Source organism: Schistocerca cancellata, chromosome 1, assembly GCF_023864275.1.
Source record: "Schistocerca cancellata isolate TAMUIC-IGC-003103 chromosome 1, iqSchCanc2.1, whole genome shotgun sequence".
NCBI classification, from domain to species: Eukaryota; Metazoa; Arthropoda; class Insecta; order Orthoptera; family Acrididae; genus Schistocerca; species Schistocerca cancellata.
The window spans coordinates 736,800,584-736,822,098 of NC_064626.1; the positions used below are offsets into that span (position 1 = coordinate 736,800,584).

The window sequence follows — 21,515 nt, forward strand, 5'->3', positions numbered from 1 at the left end:
AAGACTGCGACCTACTTACGACGCGATTACTACCGCATTCATCTCCCAAACGAACCCACGATCTTCTCCGTGATAATTCCAAGAGCAACTAGAGGACAGCAGAGCAAGCTGACCCATGTTCTATCTCCGCGTCTAATGTTACGCTCCGCAGTTGGCTTAGCGCCAGATCTCTCCGAAAGAACCCCACACGAAGTGAGAGAAACGTGATCTCGATGCGCTGCATTACGGTTAGTTTTGTGCGCCGTCGATCGTGCTAAATGGGCTCATCCACAGTTCTCTTTCCAGGTAAGTGCGTTATATGACCACTACGATACCTGCCATGTCTTACTTTCCGTATTAATAGCGTTTAGATGTCGATGCATAGATACCGGTTTTTCAGCCTAACCACGAAGTTTCGCAAGAAGTTGTGTTCGTAATTTACTGTACCACAAGAATGTTTGATTTTCTCGTAGCCTTGAAGTTGTAATGTTATGTGTGACTCACTGTTTTTTTTCTTTAACTAATTTGTGCCTGATTTTATTTTGAGAAGCTCAGTAATGCAAGTAAATACCGTAAATGTAAATGCGATTCAAAAAGTACTTGAAGTGAAGTGAAGCGCAGATGGACATCAAGAAACTCTTTAGCGCGCAATTCCCGCAACGATAGTAGACGTGCATCTTTGAGTATGGACTAAAAAAAAAGATTTATTAAAAAAAAGAGGACTGTTAATCTTTATCTTGTGGAAAGAGGACGTGTTGCTAGGCCGTCGCTCAGAACATATTGTTACATTTAATGAAAATTGATAGTGATAAAACCGAGTAAAGTATGTGTAAGAGTTGCCAAACATTTATGTATACAATTTTTCTGGAAGTGAAGAATAGAAATATCTTGTTTTTGGAAAAGGAGGTAAACTTCATTGTCGTTGCCGTCTGTCAATCGACAGAATTGTAAGTATACAAAGTTCACTAAAATACATGAAAAGAAATGCATTCTCTATAGTTTTCTTTCAATAAGTAAAAACCTCTCATAATCTCTTAATTACAGTAATTGAATTATGTTCTTGTGCAATAGTATGGTGCTGAACTCCACTGACCAATTTTGATGTAGCAGGACGTGTAGTTTGAAGGAAGTTTGTGTGCTAAGCAATCTCCTTTTCTCACGAAACGCAGATTGCTGTTTGATCTTATTTCCTTACAACAGTGGCCCCTTAGGTATGAAAAGCTACGAAAACTTGGGCTCAAAGCTATCCGCAATAAGGCCAAGTAACTAACAGAGTCGTATTTTAAACCTTAAAGAACAATAACTTCCTCCAAATAGTAATACGTCACCAACTGGTGCAGAAGCTGATCATCCAAGGAGGCAATAACCAAAATTCAGGTAACAGTTACGACTTAAAGTAAAAATCTCAATCAAAAATCAATCTCTCTCGCTCTCCAAACACATATATAAAGATTCATATTATAAAACAAAGTCATTTTATAAAGTATTGGCAGGTTTCAGACGAAATATGTATTAACCTGCCTCCATGTTAGCTAGATGGAAATCAGAGTTTGGAATGACAGTAGCAATTAATATAGAATTTTGTTATGTCTAGCGATTATTCATTATTACATTTCATTTTAGGCACTACTGCGAATGCTGAAGTCTCTTGAATGTTACTTTTGTCGATAGAGAAGCCGCTCGGGCTTAGATGTACCAATTTGTGGACAAGATTCTTATGACACTGCGTATTCTTTGGATTGTTTGTAAATGTACTTTTTATGGGTTATTATCCACTTCTCTGTTGTCCGTTGACTTTCCCGGACTCGAGCTGTTTTCCTCAACGAATATTTCCCTTGTTTTTCATCTCAGTAAGCCTGCCTGTGAAATCACATACATGGCCGTTGCGGCAGCGGAATTTTTCCCTGTTATGATGGAAAATGATTGGTCTGCCAGCAGGACAGCAGGAATGCGTGGTCTGTTCCTAGTCTTCGTCGTAATGCTGCTCCGGTTGTCTTTTAAATTGTCTTCTGGAAGGAGAACATTTAAGAAAAATGATAACTACTGCGACTATTTTGAACGCACACTTGAAAGATGGCTTCGAACACAAACGAATTTTAGTTTTAATTTTAGGACGACGATATTCCGAGAGGTCATTCAAGTTTCTTTCTCCTTATAACTTGAGATTTGCCATATACTGCGAAATAAATCTATCATCCAGTAACGTTTAACTAGAGAGTAAGGAATCAGATGTATGTGTACCGTGGGCTCAGACCAGTGATGCTATGTTCGTGTGTATAACCATGTTTACAACGGCGTGATTAAGAAAACCGTGCAAACGTGACTGTCTGATTAATATTTTTATTTATTGCCGCTAGACACGTTCCGCTTTTTGTACCAAGGAACACCATTTCGTTACGGTGCAAGCCGTAACAACATGTGCCTATGTCAAAATTACAAACACGTTTAAAGCGGTTCTGCCGCTCTGTGGCGGTCACTTACCTAACTGTCCATGAAGCTATTACCGTAAGACTGTGGTAAACGAATTTCGTTCCATGTTAAACCTTACAGAAGAAACGAGCAGTTCCAGATATTGTCATATGTCAAGAAACGGAGCCACCAGATATATATAATTAGTTTAACTCTTCAGGTCAATGGACCAACGGTCATTTTAAGTCAGCGTATAACACTCCTTTTTGCGATACTCTAGGACTGAGCAATGGGTAACGTAGAAACGTTGTGTTTCTGTTTTTAGCTTCATCCCATCCGCTGCTTGTTATTCAGCCGTGACTCATTGTTAAAACTGAACTCAAGAAGAGAATAAAAATACGGCGAGACTTTTGCCAGTAAGCTCATTGTCTAAAAAACTATCTGTAAGTGCTCTATGGATGGACGCTATGAACATATCTATGCCACATGTTTCTTAGCAATGAGTTATTTCTCATGTTAATGGCTTCTTCTGTCACTTCTTGGTTCAGCAATTTTATATTTAAGGAAGATAGTGCGCAAATTGCGTTTCGTTCCACTGATATTTGTTTATTACAGTCCGTTTATCGGTATTTTAGGCAACCATCAGACAATTTGTGGCAGGCGCATGCAAATGGTACTAGTGATGAGCACACCACATTTTCTTCCTAACGCCGCGAACAAACATTTTGTGCGCTGGCAGTATCTGTAGCTATCAAGGTTTCCTTTCTTGTACCGTAGCGTCTTCTTGCGGACGCAACTCAGCTGTTAGGTGTTGATGGCCTAGTAAGCCGAAAACCAGTTTGTACAAATATTAGAGGAACAAAATAGAATTTGATTTTATTTTCAGCCTTAAAAACAATCATGTCTTTCTCTTTGAGGGTGAACTCTAGAATATTATACTGTAAGATATTAATGAATGAATACGAGATTTCTTTTGACACATTTATTTTTAATGTCTGCTTTTATACTTGACGCGAAAGTCCTTGAGTTTTTTTCGTCTGAGAAGCTCTGGATTATGTGAATTCCACTTCGAGTTTTAAACGCGCACAATTACAATTCTGTAAACCTCTTATTACTTACTGATGTAGCTTGATGCATCATTGAGTGGGAGAAGAGGGGATATGGAGGTCAGAACTTTATCAAAACAGAATTGAGAACAGTGTGTTGTATACAACTTAAGTAACAGGCCGCTTTCAACAATAGTAGATGTTCGAAAAATCTTTATTTTCCTGACGTGGACCTCCAGTACCACTCTAGTTGCTACTTACAGCTGCTGTTTGTCAGACATACTTCTGAAACCACTATAACGTGCACAGCAGACAGTACTTCCCTTTGCTCCACGTTTGAGGTTTCTTCTTGTTCCAATCACGTGTGTAGTGCAGGAAGAATGGTGCTTATATGCCTTTGTTCACTGTAATCAGTCTAAAGTTGTCGTGGTCACCACGAGAGCGATACACAGAGAATGTAGTGCACAGCTGGAGTCCTCACTTATTACCGTCTCTTCGCGGGGCAGTTGGTGTATATCTCTAGACATCTGCCAGTTCAGGTTGTTCAGCATCTCAGCGACTACCACCTGTAGGGTAAATATATCTCTCACAATTTGTGCTGCTCTTATTCGTATATGTTTTAATTCCCTATTACTTCTATCTGCCGAGCGGTCTAAGGCGCTGCAGTCATGGACTGTGCGGCTGGTCCCGGCGGAGGTTCGAGTCCTCCTTCGGGCATGGGTGTGTGTGTTTGTCCTTAGGATAATTTAGGTTAAGTAGTGTGTAAGCTTAGGGACTGATGATCTTAGCAGTTAAGTCCTATAAGATTTCACACACATTTGAACTTTTTGAACTTCTATCTGCTGTGGGACACACATACTTAATCTTCAGTCAAAATTGTGTGATTGCGTCAAGCAAGCAAAATAAATTATTTATGTTTTACGATTACTAGCTTCAATTTTTTGATATGTTTCTATCCCGTGAAGCATTTGGGGGCTGTTGCCTGTGGCAAAGTCCATGTAGTGCTTCGTAATTTACGTAACTGGGAAAAAGAATAAATATTTGCCAATATAACTGGCACACATGAGTTCAAATAATTCTACACAACGCCCCCATAACGCTGTAAATAATCACGGTACACCATCTGATGATGAGTCACTAGGCGACTTGAAAACGGAGCCTCAGCAATTTTGTAAAAAAGAATTATATCTTTCCAGAAGGCATCTGATTGCAGTTATTTATGAAAATCTTTATTCACCGCAGCGGCTGTTTACAGCCAACATCTACATGACTGCTCTACAACCCACACTTGAGTGCTTGACAGAGTGTGCATCCACTCACTTTAAGATTCAAATGGTTCAAATGGCTCTAAGCACTATGGGACTTAACATCTGAGGTCATCAGTCCCCTAGAACTTAGAACTACTTAAACCTAACTAACCTAAAGACATTACACACATCCATGCCCGAGGCAGGATTTGAACCTGCGACCGTAGCGGTCGCGCGGTTCCAGGCTGTAGCGCCTAGAACCGCTCGGCCACTTCCGCCGGCTTAAGATTATTTGTCTACAGTTCCATTCCCCAACAGCGCGCGGGAAAAGTGAACAGGCAAATCTTTCCGTGCGAGCTCCGATGTCTCTCATTTCATTACAACTATAGTAGCTTCCATGTTGGTGGCGGTCAATCAAATATTTTCGCTTTAGTTAGTGATCGTAATTTCGTGAAAAAATCTCGCCGCAACAAAAACGCCGTTGTTTTAATGACTGGCGGCCCAACTCGCGGATAAATCCATGGCACTCTTTCCCCTATTTTACGATAATACAAAACGAGCTGCCCTTGTTTAAACTATTTCGATGTCCTTCGTCAATTGTATCTGGTAAGGATCTAAAATCGCGTTGCATTACTCCAGAAAAGGTTTTGCAAACTTAGTGCAGGCAGTGTCTTAAGTAGATTTGTAGCATCTTCTAAGTGTTCTGCCAATATAAGTTAGTCTTTGGTTCGCTTTGCGCCCAACATTTTCTATGTGATTGTTCCAATTTTAAGTTGTTCGTAATTGTAATCTCTGGGTATGTAGTTGGATTTGCAGCCTTCAGATACATGTGGTTTATCGTGTAACCGGAATTAACAGATTCTTTTTTGGACTCATGTGGATTGTTTAAAGTGAGTTCACAGCACGCAGATGTCTGAATTATTTTGCAATTGGTTTTGACCTTCCGATGACTTTTACTAGACGGAAAACTACAGCATTATCTTCAAACAATGTAAGATTTCCTTTCAGAGAGGTCACAGTTCGTAGTAATTGACGGAAAATCATCGAGTAAAACAGAAGTGATTTCTGGCGTTCCTCAAGGTAGTGTTACAGGCCCTTTGCTGTTACTTATCTAAATAAACGATTTGGGAGACAATCTGAGCAGCCGTCTTCGGCTGTTTGCAGATGACGCTGTTGTTTATCGACTAATAAAGTCATCAGAAGGTCAAACCAAACTGCAAAACGATTTAGAAAAGATACCTGAATGGTGCGAAAAGTGGCAGTTGACCCTAAATAACGAAAAGTGTGAGGTAATCGACATGAGTGCTAAAAGGAACTCGTTAAACTTCGGTTACACGATAAATCCGTCTAATCTAAAAGCCGTAAATTCAACTAAATACCTAGGTATTACAATCACGAACAACTTAAATTGGAACACATAGAAAATGTTGTGGGGGAAGGCTAACCAAAGACTGCGTTTTATTGGCAGGACACTTAGGAAATGTACTAAGGAGACTGCCTACACTACACTTATCCGTCCTCTTTTAGAATACTGCTGCGCGGTGTGGGATCCTTACCAGGTAGAACTGACGGAGTACATCGAAAAAGTTCAAAGAAAGGCAGCACATTTTGTATTATCGCGAAATATGGGAGAGAGTGTCACAGAAATGATACAGGATCTGGGCTGGACATCATTAAAAGAAAGGCGTTTTTCGTTGCGACGGAATCTTCTCACGAAATTCCAATCACCAACTTTCTCCTCCGAATGCGAAAATATTTTGTTGACACCGACCTACAAAGGGAGGTACGACCACCACGATAAAATAAGGGAACTAAGAACTCGTACAGAAATATATAGGTGTTCATTCTTTCTGCGCGCTTTACGAGATTGGAATAATAGAGAATTGTGAAGGTGGTTCGATGAACCCTCTGCCAGGCACTTAAATGTGATTTGCAGAGTATCTATGTAGATGTAGAAGCAGAAGAAGGCTGCTCAGATTGTCTCCTAAATCGTTTATACAGATTAACAGCAGCAGATTAGCAATAGCTTTCCTTGGGGGAAGCCAGATATCACTTACTCGTAATGGATAAAACTTTTTATTAGAGCTACTTTCCATTGTAAAAATTTTGGCATTGTAATTCTTGTCGACACCTCTAGTGCTCTTCATCAGCCGTTATTATAAAGTAAAACACCACGGAAAAGTCCACGGCTGCTCTTGATACCGGGGAGATGTGAAGTTCGGACCGGGGATAGTGGACCTTTCCTAGACCTGTTCTGGGCGCTGACTGCGCAAATTTCACTGGACGCAGTTAAGAGGACACGGGAGCCGCGGTACGTGCCTAGCTAGGGAAGCCTGTGTTCTCTCCCCCTCCCCCTGTCCTACTGGGCACCGCGCCGCGTTATTGATTCGACTAGCGGGGAGGGGGTTGTCCGCCGCCCGTGGGGTAGGTCCCACGTATCCAGCGTCGCTCGTATTTACTGCACACAGGAGCTGCTCTCGCCTTGATGCTGTATACTGCACGCACAACCTAACTTGCTGGGAGCGTAAGCTGGCGACTGCCGCCTCGCACATTGATTGCTACTGGGTGTGGAGAGGTGTGAGGGGAAAATCCCCTGTCCGCACGTCGCAGGGCAACCAGCACACAGGAATCGACTTCGCACTCACAATTAGAATGATACAATGGCTACAACTAGTATGATACAATGGCTACGGAACGTTATATTGTTTCCTTACTATGTTAGCTTATGTTAGCAACGGACAGAAATAAACCGCACGGGCCTTCAGTCGGTTCCTCTGTTCCTAGAAAAGTGTCAAGATGCGTAGCGCGTGCGGTATTGTAGCCACTTATTTGCTAGTGGTTTTACTACGCCAACAAGAAAATATTTAGAAGAAGCAACAAAATAAACGCACTAAATTTTCGATATAGTTTATGCTTAGGACGATACACATCATTCCACTTTTTTTCTGGTGAACAGATTCCGTCCCTGAAGTGCAGCTATGAAACGTTTTATGTTCAAAAATAATTCCGGATGGAAGTGATGACACTCGACGTAAGTTATTGCGCAACACCTGGCAACATGAAATAAACAGTCTTGCATTGAATCGACGCCATGTTTCTACCAGGCGAGAACTTTTCACCTTACTGTCGCAGGTATTCTAGGCTCAGTATTACTTCCGTAACGGACTGCTCAACAGGCAAGCGACTGATATGAAACGAACGAACAAAGCAGTTTTGTTTGTCACACATTCTTCCCTTCTGTTTCAGTGATAATACCATTACCAACAGTTGGTTATTACTTGAATGCAACTTCCTTAATCGCACACATGTACCCTCTAAATTCACATTACAATGTGTTTCATATTTATCAATATTGTGTGTAAGACTAGAAGCTACTGACGGCGTACGACGAATTATAGCACCCTTCTCACCTCACTGGTCGCCTTAAATCATCGCACATCCTTGAAAAAAATACAATGAAAGGTGCAAAGGAGATAAAGCTATATTCGATTCAAATGACATGAGTTAGTCGGCTACAGACAAGTATGGAAGACACTATTGCAGTCAGTTATTACATAAGCGCTAGCCAGCACTGTGACTTCAGTGTTTCTTATCTGCATATTCCGTGGGTCATATCTACCATATCTCCATATGATGATTGTATCAATACACTTGAAATTCTTCAGGGAAAATATGGCTGCCCACCGCCTACCTTTCACATTAATCTTAATCAACATTTTAAAATTATTAACGGATTTCAGAACCAGATTTTAAATTGTAAGACATTTCCAGCCGCAGATATGCCCTCTGGCCACACTGCGTTGGCCATGAACCGCAGATTAGAACTGAAGAAAATGCGAAAGCTTGGGACATTAAGTAGATGTAACCTGAATAAGATGGAAGAACCAGAAGTTGCTGAGAGTTTCAGATGGAGCATTAGATGACGATTAATCACAACAGAGGAAAGGAATACAGTAAAAGACGAATGTGTAGATTTGAGAGATGAAATAGTGCAGGCAGCAGAGGACGAAATAGGTAAAGTAACAAGGCCTAGTAGAAATGTTTGGATAACAGAGGAGATACTGAATTTAATTCAAGAAAGGAAGAAACACTTAAAAAAATGAAGTAGACGAAAGGAAATACAAACGATAAAAAATGAGATTGACACGAAGTGCAAAATGGCTAAGCAGGATTGGCTAGAGGACAACTGTAAGGATTTAGAAGCACAGGGGAAAGATAGAGATTGCGTAAAGGAAAATTAATGAGTCCTTTTGAGAAAAGAGAGAAAGCTGAATGAATATCAAGAGCTCAGATGGAGAACCAGTCAGCAAAGAAGAGAAAGCTGAAGGGTGGAAGGATTATATGGAGTGTTTATATAAGGGAAATGTACATAAAGGCAATATTATAGAAATCGAAGAGGACGTAGATCAAGATGAGATGGGAGATACGACAGTGCGAGAAGAATATGACAGAGCACTGAAAGATTTAAGTCGATAGAGGCCCCAGGAGTAGGCGACGTTCCGCCAGAAATACTGATAGAATTGGGAGAGCCAGCCATGACAAAACTCTTCCATCAGGTATGCAAGATGTATGAGACAGGCGAAATACCCTCAGACCTCAAGAAGAATATAATAATTTCAATTTCCCGCATCCGGCCATCCTGATTTAGGTTTTCCGTAATCTCCCTAAATCGCTTCACGCAAATGCCGGGATGGTTCCTTTGAAATGGAACGGCCGACTTCCTTCCCCATCCTCGATCCTTCTGTTATCCTATAGGATCGATGATCTTGCTGTTTGGTTACCTGCCCAAGATTAACCAATAAACCAACCAATAATTTCAGTTCCAAAGAAATTAGGTGCTGACATGTTTGAATATTACCGGACTATCAGTTTAATGAGTCATGGTTGCAAAAAAATAATACGATTTTTTTACAGAAGAACGAATAAATTTGTAGAACCAGACGCCGAGGAAGACCAGCTTCGATTCTGGAAAATATAGGAAAACGCGAGGTAATATTGGCACTGCGACTTCTCTTGGACGAAAGGTTAATGAAAGACGGGCTACGTTTATAGCATTCGTAGATTTAGAGAAAGCTTTTGACAATATTGACTGGAATACTCTCTTTGAAATTCTGAAGGTAGCATTGGTAAAATACAGGGAACGAGAGGTGATTTACAACTTGTACAGAAATCGGACGACACTTATAAGAGAAGAGGGGCATGAAAGGAAGCAGTGATTGAGAAAGGAGTAAGACAGGTTTGTATCCTATTCCCAATGTCACTAAACATTTTTAGTGGACAAATTGTAAAGAAAACAACAGAAGATTTGGAATAGGATTTAAATTCCTGGGGGAAGAAATAAAAACTTTGAGGTCTACCGATGACATTGTGATCCTGTCAGAGGTAGCAAAGGACTTCGAAGAGTAGCTGAACGGCCAGGACTGTATATTGAAAGGAGGATATAAGATGAACATCAACAAAAGCAAACCAAGGGTAATAGAAAGTATATATAAGAAGATACAGCCTACAGTTGCAACCGTAGGCTGTATATTCTTATATAAACAATATCAGTTGCTGTCGCTGCATAAAAATGTTAAAAATTATGTAATAGAATGTAGTCGAATTAAATCAAATGATTCTGAGGGAATTACATTAGGAAATGAGACACTTAAACTAATAAATGAGTTTTGCTATTTGGGCAGCAAAATAATTGATGATGGACGAAGAAGACAGGATGTGAAGTGTAGACTGGCAATGGCAAGAAAAGCGTTTCTGAAGAAGACAAATTTCTTGACATCGGATATAGATTGAAGTGTTAGGAAGTCTTTCCTTAAAGTGTTGTATGGGCTGTAGACATGTATGGAAGCGAAACAAGGACGATAAACAGTTTAGAACAGTTTAGACAAGAAGAGAATAGAAGCTCTTGAAATGTGATATTACTGAAGATTCCTGGAGATTAGTTGGGTAGATCACGTAATTAATGAGGAGGTACTGGACAGAACTGAGAAGACAAGAAATCTGTGGCACAACCCGCCTAGAAGAAAGGATCAGTTGACAGAACACATTCTGCGGCATCAGGGGATCACCAGTTTACTACTGGAGGGAGGTATGGAGGAGGGGGGGGGGAGGTTAAAAACGCAGAGGGAGGCCAAGAGATGAATACAGTAAGCAGATTCAGAAGGATAAAAGTTGCAGTAGTTATTTAGAGATGAAGAGACTTGTACAGGATATAGTACCATGGAGAGCTGCATCAAATCAGTCTTTGGACCGAAGGTCACAGTGCAAGATCAATAGTCTAATATAGACTATCCAGATGCCATCAATTCAGAAACTCATTTGAAGCAGTTGCCAAAAAATAATCAATTTGTTTTTACGACTATTTTCATTGCTTAATAATTCCCGTAGCTCGTAATGAAGACGGTCAAACAGTTTTATGGCTTCATACTTTTCTCAACTTCAGTACACGAGCGAGATTAAGCTGAGCATAATGGAAGCTAGTTCTGTTGCGAATGTAATTTTTTTTTAAATGATGCTGTTATTTTGAAATCGTGATCAGCTTATAAAAACAAGCTTCAGAAGGTATAACACAACCCACAAGTCATTAAGTGTGGGTTGTGCGCGCACTTGTGCTTACTGAAGTATAGTAATGGCACAACAACAGAGGAAGTGGAGACGTGCAGATACAATCAATTTCAAAATATTAACACTGGCTGAAATATCAAAGTAAACATCGTGGAGCTGTGATTGAACACTGCACACAATCTTAAATTTTGCGAAGGAAGATAACTAGCGAAAGAATGCTCCTATCGAAGTACAAAAATTACGAATGTATTCCTGTTTGTTTAAAAGATTCTAAGTGAAAAGTGAGGCACCAGCTGTCTCGTTCCAGTTTTTTTTTTAATGTTCCCAAAACTTTTAGCAGCGTACATATTCACATACACCTCAACTCTAACTCTCACAAGCTCCCCTAACTGTAACTCGTTCACACCCATTAATCCGTCGCTGTAAATCGCTCGTAACTACCCACCCTCATACGCCCATCCTCAGTCATTTCACCCAGTCCAACTCATTGTCATTGTTTATTTGTGATTCTGTAACTGTCATCATCTCCTATATCACAGCCACAGTCTCCTTCGATCTGTCCTACTATTACTGTCTCGTCTTACTGTCTCTCCCCCCTGCTCTCTGTTACTGCTGCTCTCTCATTTATTCCTTCCCACTACTGCTGTCTTTTCTCCCTGTCCCTATGTCTCTCTTCCTCTTTGTCATTGTCATAGACTCTCTCATTATCACTAGCTCTCAGCTGCATACACTTTCTCCTTCTCTTTATCCCCCTCCACTGGCACTGTCTCCTTCAATCTTTTCCTAACACTATTCTGTCACTGTGTACCACGTTGCGCTGCCATTATGTCCCTCTCTTACTCTCAAATTGTAACTGTCACCATCTTCCTTCTGTACCACAACTACTGTCTTCCAGTGTTTCTTACTTTTCCGTCTCTTCCCCAGTGCCACTACCTCCTTTTCTCTCAGCGTCAAACTGGTGAAAACGTTCGCATGCCAAAATTCTGGGGAAGTTTTTTGAAGGTGCCGAGGAAGGCAAATGCGGCAATTGGTACCTCGCTTTTCAGTCAGAGTCTTTTGAATAAACAGGAACATATCAGCATTTTGTGTGCTCCGATAGGAGAATTTTTCCGCTGGGTCTCTTCTTTCTCCTGTCACAGTATGGCATGTCACTCATATTAAAAGAAGTGATTAGTAAAATTTTGATAGTTTACTTATGTGAAATTGGAATAATGTAAAACTATTTTTATACGTCGGATAGGTTTTTACTTGCAACAAATTTTTGCATATGCTTCAGTACTATGACAAGGGATTCCCAGTACCCTTATGACGATAACGGAGACACTTTACAGCACGTTCCTCCGTGCTGCGTCACTTTATAAACTACATTTTCGCCTCACACCGGATTTTGCATGCGTATATTACGTATAGAAGTAGGGTAAATTTTAACCACTGTATCTCGGAAATGCATGCAGATATCAACAAAATTTTCAAGGTTTTTTAAGGTCGGTATCTTCGGAATACATCAAGAAAATTTCAATCATTTGGTGTGCGTAGCCGTCTCGGAATCCACCGCTCGGTTTTGGTACTAAAAAGGCAAATTTTTGGAGCGTTTCTCGCTAACGGATAAAGATTTTTGAAATCAGGAAAACGGCATTTCTAGACAAATGCCAGGAGAATATACCCTTGAAGTTTGAGAAATTTGCTGCATTATGTATCATCTATATTTCTCCTTATACTGGATTTTACGTGCTTATTTTACGTGAAGAATCAGAGTAAATTTGAACCTCTGCATCTCGGAAACAAATAAAGATATTAAAAAAAATTCAAGGTTTTTTTGAGATCTGGATCTTATGAATACACTGTAAAAATTTCAGCCATTTTCTGTGCATAGTCGTCTTGGAATCCACGGCTCGGTTTTGGTAAGAAAACATGGTAAAAAGTGCTCTTTTCAGGTTTTCTAAGGAACTAATGGTGCGTCCATAAACGCCCTAAGACCCACCGTAGACCACATCAAGTGCCAAAAGAACCAAATTACGCGTTACATTGACCTGAACTGGAAGAAGTTAACTCTGTACTGTACATTAAGACGATTCTTCCGCTGGGTATACAAATGTTTCTTATCGCAAGGGCTATCCAGAACCCTCCTAACACCAATAGAACCCGAGATTTGAGCCCCAGGAAAATCTCGTTTTTATGCGCGGCGTTTTGGGACGTACAGTATCGATAAACATCCTGTTGCGTGGGTACCGAATGCGTATTATGTAGTACGTAGCTGTAGTGCACCACATCAGCCCTGTATTATACACACACGCTCTCGACTTGCCCCGATAACCATGAGCGATAGCTCGCCGCTTCTGAGATTCGGGCAGGCGCGCCGGCCCCTGATGCAATCCTCCCGGCAGATTAACGGCGAAGGCTGGTGCGCTGGTCAAGTGGGATATGGTTTTTAGGAGACTGCGTGAATACCGGTCTAATGCCGAAGTCCCGTCCAAGGCAAACGATTCGCAGACACTTAGAAACGTCCGTGCACTTCCATGTGGGATAACAGTAGACACACAAATTCCGGCCCAAGGATGAAGAGATGGCGACAAGGGAGGGTATTCGGCCACCCTCTACTACTGACATTGTAAAATCCACAAAAATAACATGCCGACCCCTTGAACACACAGGATAGCGCCAGAAAAGTGCAGGATGGGCACGGTTTTTCGACCCTCTGAAGTTCTCCATCCTCTCCCAACTTACTCTTCACTTATAATAGCCGCCGTTGGATACAAATTGGAAGATTTACATAAAACACTCAACATTTAATTGAAAGCACACAAAATCACGTTCGCATCGGCATCCAGAGGTTCCTGCACTGGAATGAATAGCGCGTAACTATGCAGGCGAACGTGTCTAGCCACTACCACATCATCACCGCTCGCAGAAGTCATTACCGCGTGCGAAGAATGTAGACGCTTGTAAAACCGAGATTGCGAGCGTATATAGGTGACGATGCTCAGCATCCCAGACTGCTGCACCTGCCATGTAACTTCACCAGTTGTCCTACGCCAGGTGTAACCAGCTGCTGGAGCACGAGCACTGCTCCAGTTGTACCACTCCATGCGGTAGACGACGAGTGGCTGCAAACAACTGACGAGTTTCGAAAGCAGCGTGGTAATTAGAAGCAGGCACTGGCGTAACAATTGGCAATAGGTCGTCCTTCATGACGAGTCGGTTTTCAGCTTGTTAAGTAGCGATTGTCACATACGTAATCGACGATGTGGTAGGAGAGACTATGCTGCTGACGATTTGCGGTATTCTGTAAGCCCTCTACCGTGCTGCATACCCTGATTTCACCATGCCGGCCTTATTTGTGCTGAAGACACCATGTTTGCAACGTTATTCGTAATCTCTTGTTGCCATTCTCTGGAAGTATCGTTCCTTTATGCATTTAGGTCCTCGGTCTTTCTATAAGCAAGTTTCACGTAAGTACAAGGGTTATTCGGAAAGGAAGGTCCGAATCGCCGCAGCTAATCGAATGTAGCGCGAATATCTAAACGCGCAAGCGCATCGAGTCCCGGCATACCTTCACGTTAAACGATGCCATTTGCATTGTCACTGTCACAGTGTGCTGTTTACAGTGTCCGTTCAAAATGCTTAATACAATTGATTGATCATCCCGCCGACTGTGAAATAAGGTCAGTGATTCGGTTTTTGACAGCAAGGAACGTTGCAGCTGCGGAAATTCATAGAGAGATTAGTGAGATGTGTGGGCCCAGGGCGATGAGTGAGTGCAAACTGTGTAAGTGGGTGAGAGTTGTCAAGGACGGACAGGAAAATGTCCCTGATGAACCGCAGTAGCCGGCAGCGCGGTTCTAGGCGCTTCAGTCCAGAACCGCGCTGTTGCTACGGTCGCAGGTTCGAATCCTGTCTGGGGCATGGATGTGTGTGATGTCTTTAGGTTAGTTAGGTTTAAGTAGTTCTAAGTTCTAGGGGACTGATGACCTCAGATGTTAAGTCCCATAGTGCTTAGAGCCATTTGAACAATTTGAACCGCAGTCAGACCGACCTTCAGTGATATCAGAAGATTTGGTCAACCTCGTGGACGAAACGATTCGTGAAGACCGGCGATTGACAATTCCATATTTAGCATTGCAATTTCCGAATGCAGGTAGAACAACTCTGTGCAAAACGGTCTCTGAAAAGCGGCAATTTCGTAAATTGTGCACTCGTTGGGTTTCCAGTCTGCTTACTGACAAACACAAAATGGAAAGACTGGCTTGTGTTCCTGATTTTTCGGTTCGATATCATAAGGAAAACTATCAATTTTTAGAGAACATTGTCACAGGGGATGAGACGTGGGTTTCTCAAATGACGCTAGTGAAGTCAGTGGAATGGCGTCACACATCACCAGTCAAAGTCAAGGGCAAGCAGACAATCTTAAGACGCAGGGTTATGGCAGCTGTGTTTTGGGATAGACGTGGAGTTTTGTTAGCCTTTTTTATGCAGCTAGAGACAACAGAAACCGCAGCCGCTTGCTGCGCTACCCTGACTAAACTTCTACATGCAGTACAGAGCAGGCGACGTGATCTTCTGACCTCTGGAGTTTTGTTGCTGCAAGGCGATGCCACACCACATTCTGCCATTCACACCCAAAATCTGGTCAGATCTTTTTGATGGGAACAGATTGTCCACTCATCGTACAGTTCAGCCTTGGCACCGAGCGATTATCGCTTGTTCCACTACCTAAACGAGTTTCTCGGCGTCAAGCACTTCTCAACAGATGACAAGGTCAAAGAAGCAGTTAAAGGCTGGTTATTCTCAGAGGCAGCCGACTTCTGTGAGTTGTAGAACGTCTGTGACTTGTAGAACGTTATAAGAAATATTTAAACAAATATGGAAACTATGCAAAAAAATAGAGAAACATTCAAGGAATTAAATAAAAACAGTTTTTTGAAAAAAAAACCTGTGATGATTTCTGTTTTATAAGAAATAGAACCTCACTTTCCGAACAGTCCTCGTAGCTTGTTCTAAATACACCGAAGGAAATCGAAAGCATTATACCATTATGTAGCAGTACAATATTTAACAATTTTTATGAAAAATGTACATCATATAATGAGCATTAGATGACTAAACTTTCATTCCATTCGAAATTGTTATTCACCATCAATATCAGTACAAGGAGAGACACACGCTGGTACGAATACACTATGTTCGTTGCGAGATGAAGCAATGTCATCTGGAGATCAGGCCTGTCAGTTAAGAATCCGTAACTTCGCGAAGGTGTTTTTGGTATGAACTGCTGTGTGGTGTATTGCATTATCCTGCTGGAAAATTCCGTATGGTACTCCGTTCATCAACAGTATGACAACAACGTTTACCATTCTTGCCAGATGCTGGCGAACAATCGGTTTCACTTCAACAGTTACCAAATCAGTCACGTTGTTGTATCGAATAGCTCCCCAAACAATAATTTGACGTGTTGGAGACGTACGGTTCCCTGACTTGCTGCTTCAAGTGACGTTCCAGCAGATCGTCTACGAACACGTTCGTATCGATCTGACCACCAGAAACAGAAGTAAGACTCATCGCTCAGCACCAGAGTATGCCACTGAGTATGGCTCTACATCATGCTAGTCTCCGTTGTCAGTACAACTGGGTCATTAAGAAACGACGCATGGCAATTCGAGATCTCAACCAACTTCCAGCAATATGTCCTACAGTCTGGAACTGCGCTGCTGCTACGGTCGCAGGTTAGAATCCTGCCTCGGGCGTGGATGTGTGTGGTGTCCTTAGGTTAGTTAGGTTTAAGTAGTTCTAAGAGTAGAGGACTGACGACCTCAGATGTTAAGTCCCATAGTGCCTAGAGCCATTTGAACCATTTTTGAGCAATATGTCCCTGATGGTTCGTGGTGACATGTCACCTGTAACCTATGCCCGGATTTCAGCTTTGTCGCCGTCAATTCGTCAGAACCAGTCGTACAATCCCATGACCTTCTCGCCGTGTAGTCCTTTCTGGAAGACCCGAGCCTGCTATTGCTGCCACACGGTTGCCCGGAGTCCATGTCGTCACCACAGCCACTCCACTACAGCCAAATACCTGTGTGGTCTGTCGATATGCTACTACCCTGTCCATCCCCCTATGTTTCAATCTTTCTTAAAGTCCGAAAGTTGACGATAAGCTGAACGTGCATGTCCTCTTGACATATCTTATTGCGGTTTCCGCCTACGAAGTTGCAGTGACGTTAGAACATACCCAACAGCCATCAGGTATTTACACCACTCGGAAAATATTGAAAATAAACCAGTGTAAGGCCGAAATTTTGACCACCGCAGCCCACAGGTACGGAAATACTGCGGTATCGGTTTGACAGCGTTTGTTCATAGCGTTCATGGTGGAACACAGCCCCTTCCCGTTAGTTTAACATTCATGCTTTAAGAAGCGTATCATTTTCCATTTCGCTAAGTAACTGAATAAAACACAATTCATGATGTGTACATGCACCGTTCTAAACAAATGTGCCATCTCTCTGTTCTACGCACTTAAAAATGGGGCGACTCCTCTCGTGATAGAAATTTCTGCTGCCATACTGCAGCGCCTGTGTTGTTCAGAAGCGTGATTCAAAGTTCCTTCGGACATGCGTGCTGTACAGGAATATACATAATGAGTTTATGGCTGAAGGTCGTAGACACATGGTTGATGAATTATGGGAGTTTGGGTGGGGTCGTGAGCCATGCTCGGACAGTATAACGGTAAGGCGGCCGCTCGCGATAAGTAGGACATTCGGGTTCGAGTCCCGGTCTGGCACAAATTTTCACTGTCGTCATTCCATTACACAGATTTCAAGAAATTTCTAAGGTTAATTTGCGCCGTGATGCTAATCACTTAAACAAATATGAACCAAAACAACTTTTCCTAAAATTAAATGATGTTATTGCTATCATGATTAAACGACTTACAAATGAATTTGCATGATTTCAATAAAAAGGGAGCTGAATTTCTGCCTTTTCCATTAACCTAGCCTGCACAGTGGTGACCAGTATCGATGCGTTTGTGATCTCTGATGTGATGAAGCGACACAATTTGTCATTGCTAGAGTCATTGCTGCGTACCATTTCTCTGCCGTGTCTTAACATACCGCGATGGCCTTCACTCGCCGAAGGTACAACGGAGGTAGTGTTATCCCAAGAATGTCTCCTTACACGATATACAAACAGTAAATACCCAATTTCGTGAGCTTGTATCGTCCCAAGAATCACTAGTTTCAAGAAATGGAGGACAAATATCATAAATATGGCAATAACTCAAAAACCAAAATAATAAGAAGGATACAGCACTAGATAAAAAATTATTGTTCGAATTCTTGAAATGTAAAAAATATACAGGGTGAATCAAAAACGACTTTACAATTTAGAATGATACAGAAATTTATTGAGATAACTTACAGAATCAGTAGATGTGTCACTTTGTAGCAAACAACATCAAATTTCACATAGAAGTCCCAGTGTTATTTTGGTTCGATATGCCTCTCATTTGTGATGGCCGAATGGTTCGAGGCGCTACAGTCTGGAACCGCGCGACCACTGCGGTCGCAGGTTCGAATCCTGCCACGGGCATGGATGTGTGTGATGTCCTTAGGTTAGTTAGGTTTAAGTAGTTCTCAGTTCTAGAGGACTGATGACCTCAGAAGTTAAGTCCCATAGTGCTCAGAGCCATTTGAACCATTTTCATTTGTGATGTGGCAAACATCCCACTGGTAATCAATTTCTGCCCATACTCGTACCTTATTCAAAACTAGCATAGATTCGATTTTAAATAGGTCGGCTAAACTGTTTGGTAGGGGAGAACATACGCACGGTTTTCAATTACACCGCAGAGAAATAAATCCAGTTTTCCAAGCCTAGGGAGCGAAGTGGCCATGCGATTGGCCCTTCCCTGAAGAAGTGAGATGGTGCACTGTCTTGCTGGGAGTCTCGATCATCTTCATCGATCTGTGGAATTAAAAAGTTTTCGAGCATATCCAGATACAAAGCATATCCAGATACACAATACCAGTGACAGTTTTCCCCATGAAGATGAAAGTGCCATACACTTTCAGTTCGCTAAGGGCACAAAATAAATTAAGTTTGAATCTGTCACGAATGTGTTCTACGGTTGTTTCTCGTTTTTCCTGCTCCATATTCTGCTGTTGTGGATGTTCGCCATGCCACTGATATGAAATGTTGACCCATCGCTGAAGATTGTTGTGCTCAGGAATGCCTCGTTGCAACATTTCCGCACAGAATACCCTATGAGCAACCTTATCTGCATCACTGCCATCGTGAAGCTCTACGGTTTCAAGCGTAAACGTCTATGCAGTGCTCGCCAAACGGTCTTTCGTGGAATGCCAGTCTCGCTAGACGCACGGTGCGCTGATTTTTGTGGACTGCAGCCAAAGCTCTCCCTAACCTCTTCGACGTAATCATCAACACGTGGGCAACCTTGTGATTTATTATGTCGCAGTGAATAACCCATCTGAACAAAGTTCTTGTGCCAAAAATAAATTGTAGGCCTCCTTGGAGGTTCTTTAGCATATTACGTCGAATAGTTGTTGCAGTGTTCGCTTCATGAAACCAGAACACACAGTGAGCACGCTCTGCACCAGTAGCCATTTCAACTGTGCACTACAATAGCGCACTTGGTGGCGGTATGGGGTACTGATACACTATGTGAAGCAAACTTGAGGTTGTTTACTGCAAAGTGACACGTCTACCGATACTGTAAAGTTATCCCAATAAATTTCTATATCATTCCAAAGTCCTCTTTGACTCAGCCTGTATATACCCGTTTGAAGAAGTAACCACAATACTAGAGTGTATTTGCTCATGTAGATTTCAGTGAAAGAGAACGATCTCCATCGTACACTCTTCCACTCAACTTAGCATTTGCCTAGGAAGAAGAATGCGAACAGTAAAACACCACACGAGAGCACCATAACCACGCTTTACGAAACTTACATTAGGCGATCCAGCTTGATGCTTATTGCTACGAATTTTATTATCTTGAAAACACTTGTCCACAAGACGAGCCCTGTGTGGCACGATGTTGTTTCCTAGTGAGATGAAATCATCAGCTGTCACAAAGGCACAGAGCCGTTCAAGGATATCATGTATATCGCCTCAGTAGCCCTGTAGCGTCATAGTTCAAAGTGGAAACACCTGCAGGTCTGTACGTATACATACAAATGATTCACCTCACACAAAGATCTGCCTCGTCTGAAAGCTACGCTTCCACTCGCACTTGAAGGATGATGGAGGATTTCGACTACCCACCAAATCAGTACATATCCACTGTCCCTTTGCAAATTAGGCCGGGAGATGGCTCATTTGCTGATCTGAAGTTCGTCGTGAGGTCTATATACAGTAGCTGATAAAAGGTTTATGGATACCTGTTGATGGTCATTAATATGCGGTGTGTCCACAGTTCGCCCTGTGCTGGGAACATTTTCAGTGAGGCGTCTGAATGTCTGTGGAGGAATGGCAGCCCATTCTTCCTCAAGAACCAAAACCAGAGAGGGTAGGTTCGCAGGCTGGCTCTGGAGCGAAGTCGACGTTTAACCTTATTCAAAAGGTTTCACGTTGGGACTGTGGGCAGGCCAGTCCATTTCAAGACTGTTATTGTTTACAGACCATTGTCGCACAGATGCTACTTTATGAGAAGGCGCATTGTCATACTGATTCAATCATCGTCTCCAAACTATTTCTCGATTTCAAGCGGTACACATTGCTATAAAATGTGTTCATATATTTACGCATTTGGCGTTTTCTTAAGCATTATTAGGAGACCACACACTAACTACGAAAAGCTCTCCATGTTAATTATCTTTAATTACTTTATTTGGTAGTTGTAATGTATTTCATTTTATAAATTATCGATTCAGTTGTTAATTAATTATTGTTTCTCATCATTTAGTTTCACTGTGAGCACTACGTCTGATGGCAGGTAATTTTCTCCAGGCCGGCCGCGGTGGTCGTGCGGTTCTAGGCACTTCAGTCCGGAGCCGCGTGACTGCTACGGTCGCAGGTTCGAATCCTGACTCGGGCATGAATGTGTGTGATGTCCTTAGGTTAGTTAGGTTTAAATAGTTCTAAGTTCTAGGGGACTGATTACCTCAGAAGTTAAGTCCCATAGTGCTCAGAGCCATTTGAACCCCATTGTTTTTAACTGCCTACGCACAACCATCGTTCTAGCTGGAGTGCTGGTAGCACTTTGGAACTCGCGAGTGATTCCTTCCGTTGAATTTAAGTCATTTTTTACAACCATCTT

General features: G+C 42.0%; 1 protein-coding gene across 1 annotated transcript in view; it reads left to right on the forward strand.

The window, feature by feature from the left end:
* Positions 1-242: 242 nt before the first annotated feature.
* LOC126185507 (UDP-N-acetylglucosamine--peptide N-acetylglucosaminyltransferase 110 kDa subunit) overlaps positions 243-21,515 on the forward strand; it is a 278,206-nt gene continuing 256,933 nt past the window's right edge. The window contains exon 1 of the mRNA XM_049928136.1: positions 243-285. Coding sequence (XP_049784093.1) covers positions 258-285 — 28 coding nt within the window. The 5' untranslated portion in view covers positions 243-257. The remainder of the gene's footprint in view (positions 286-21,515) is intronic.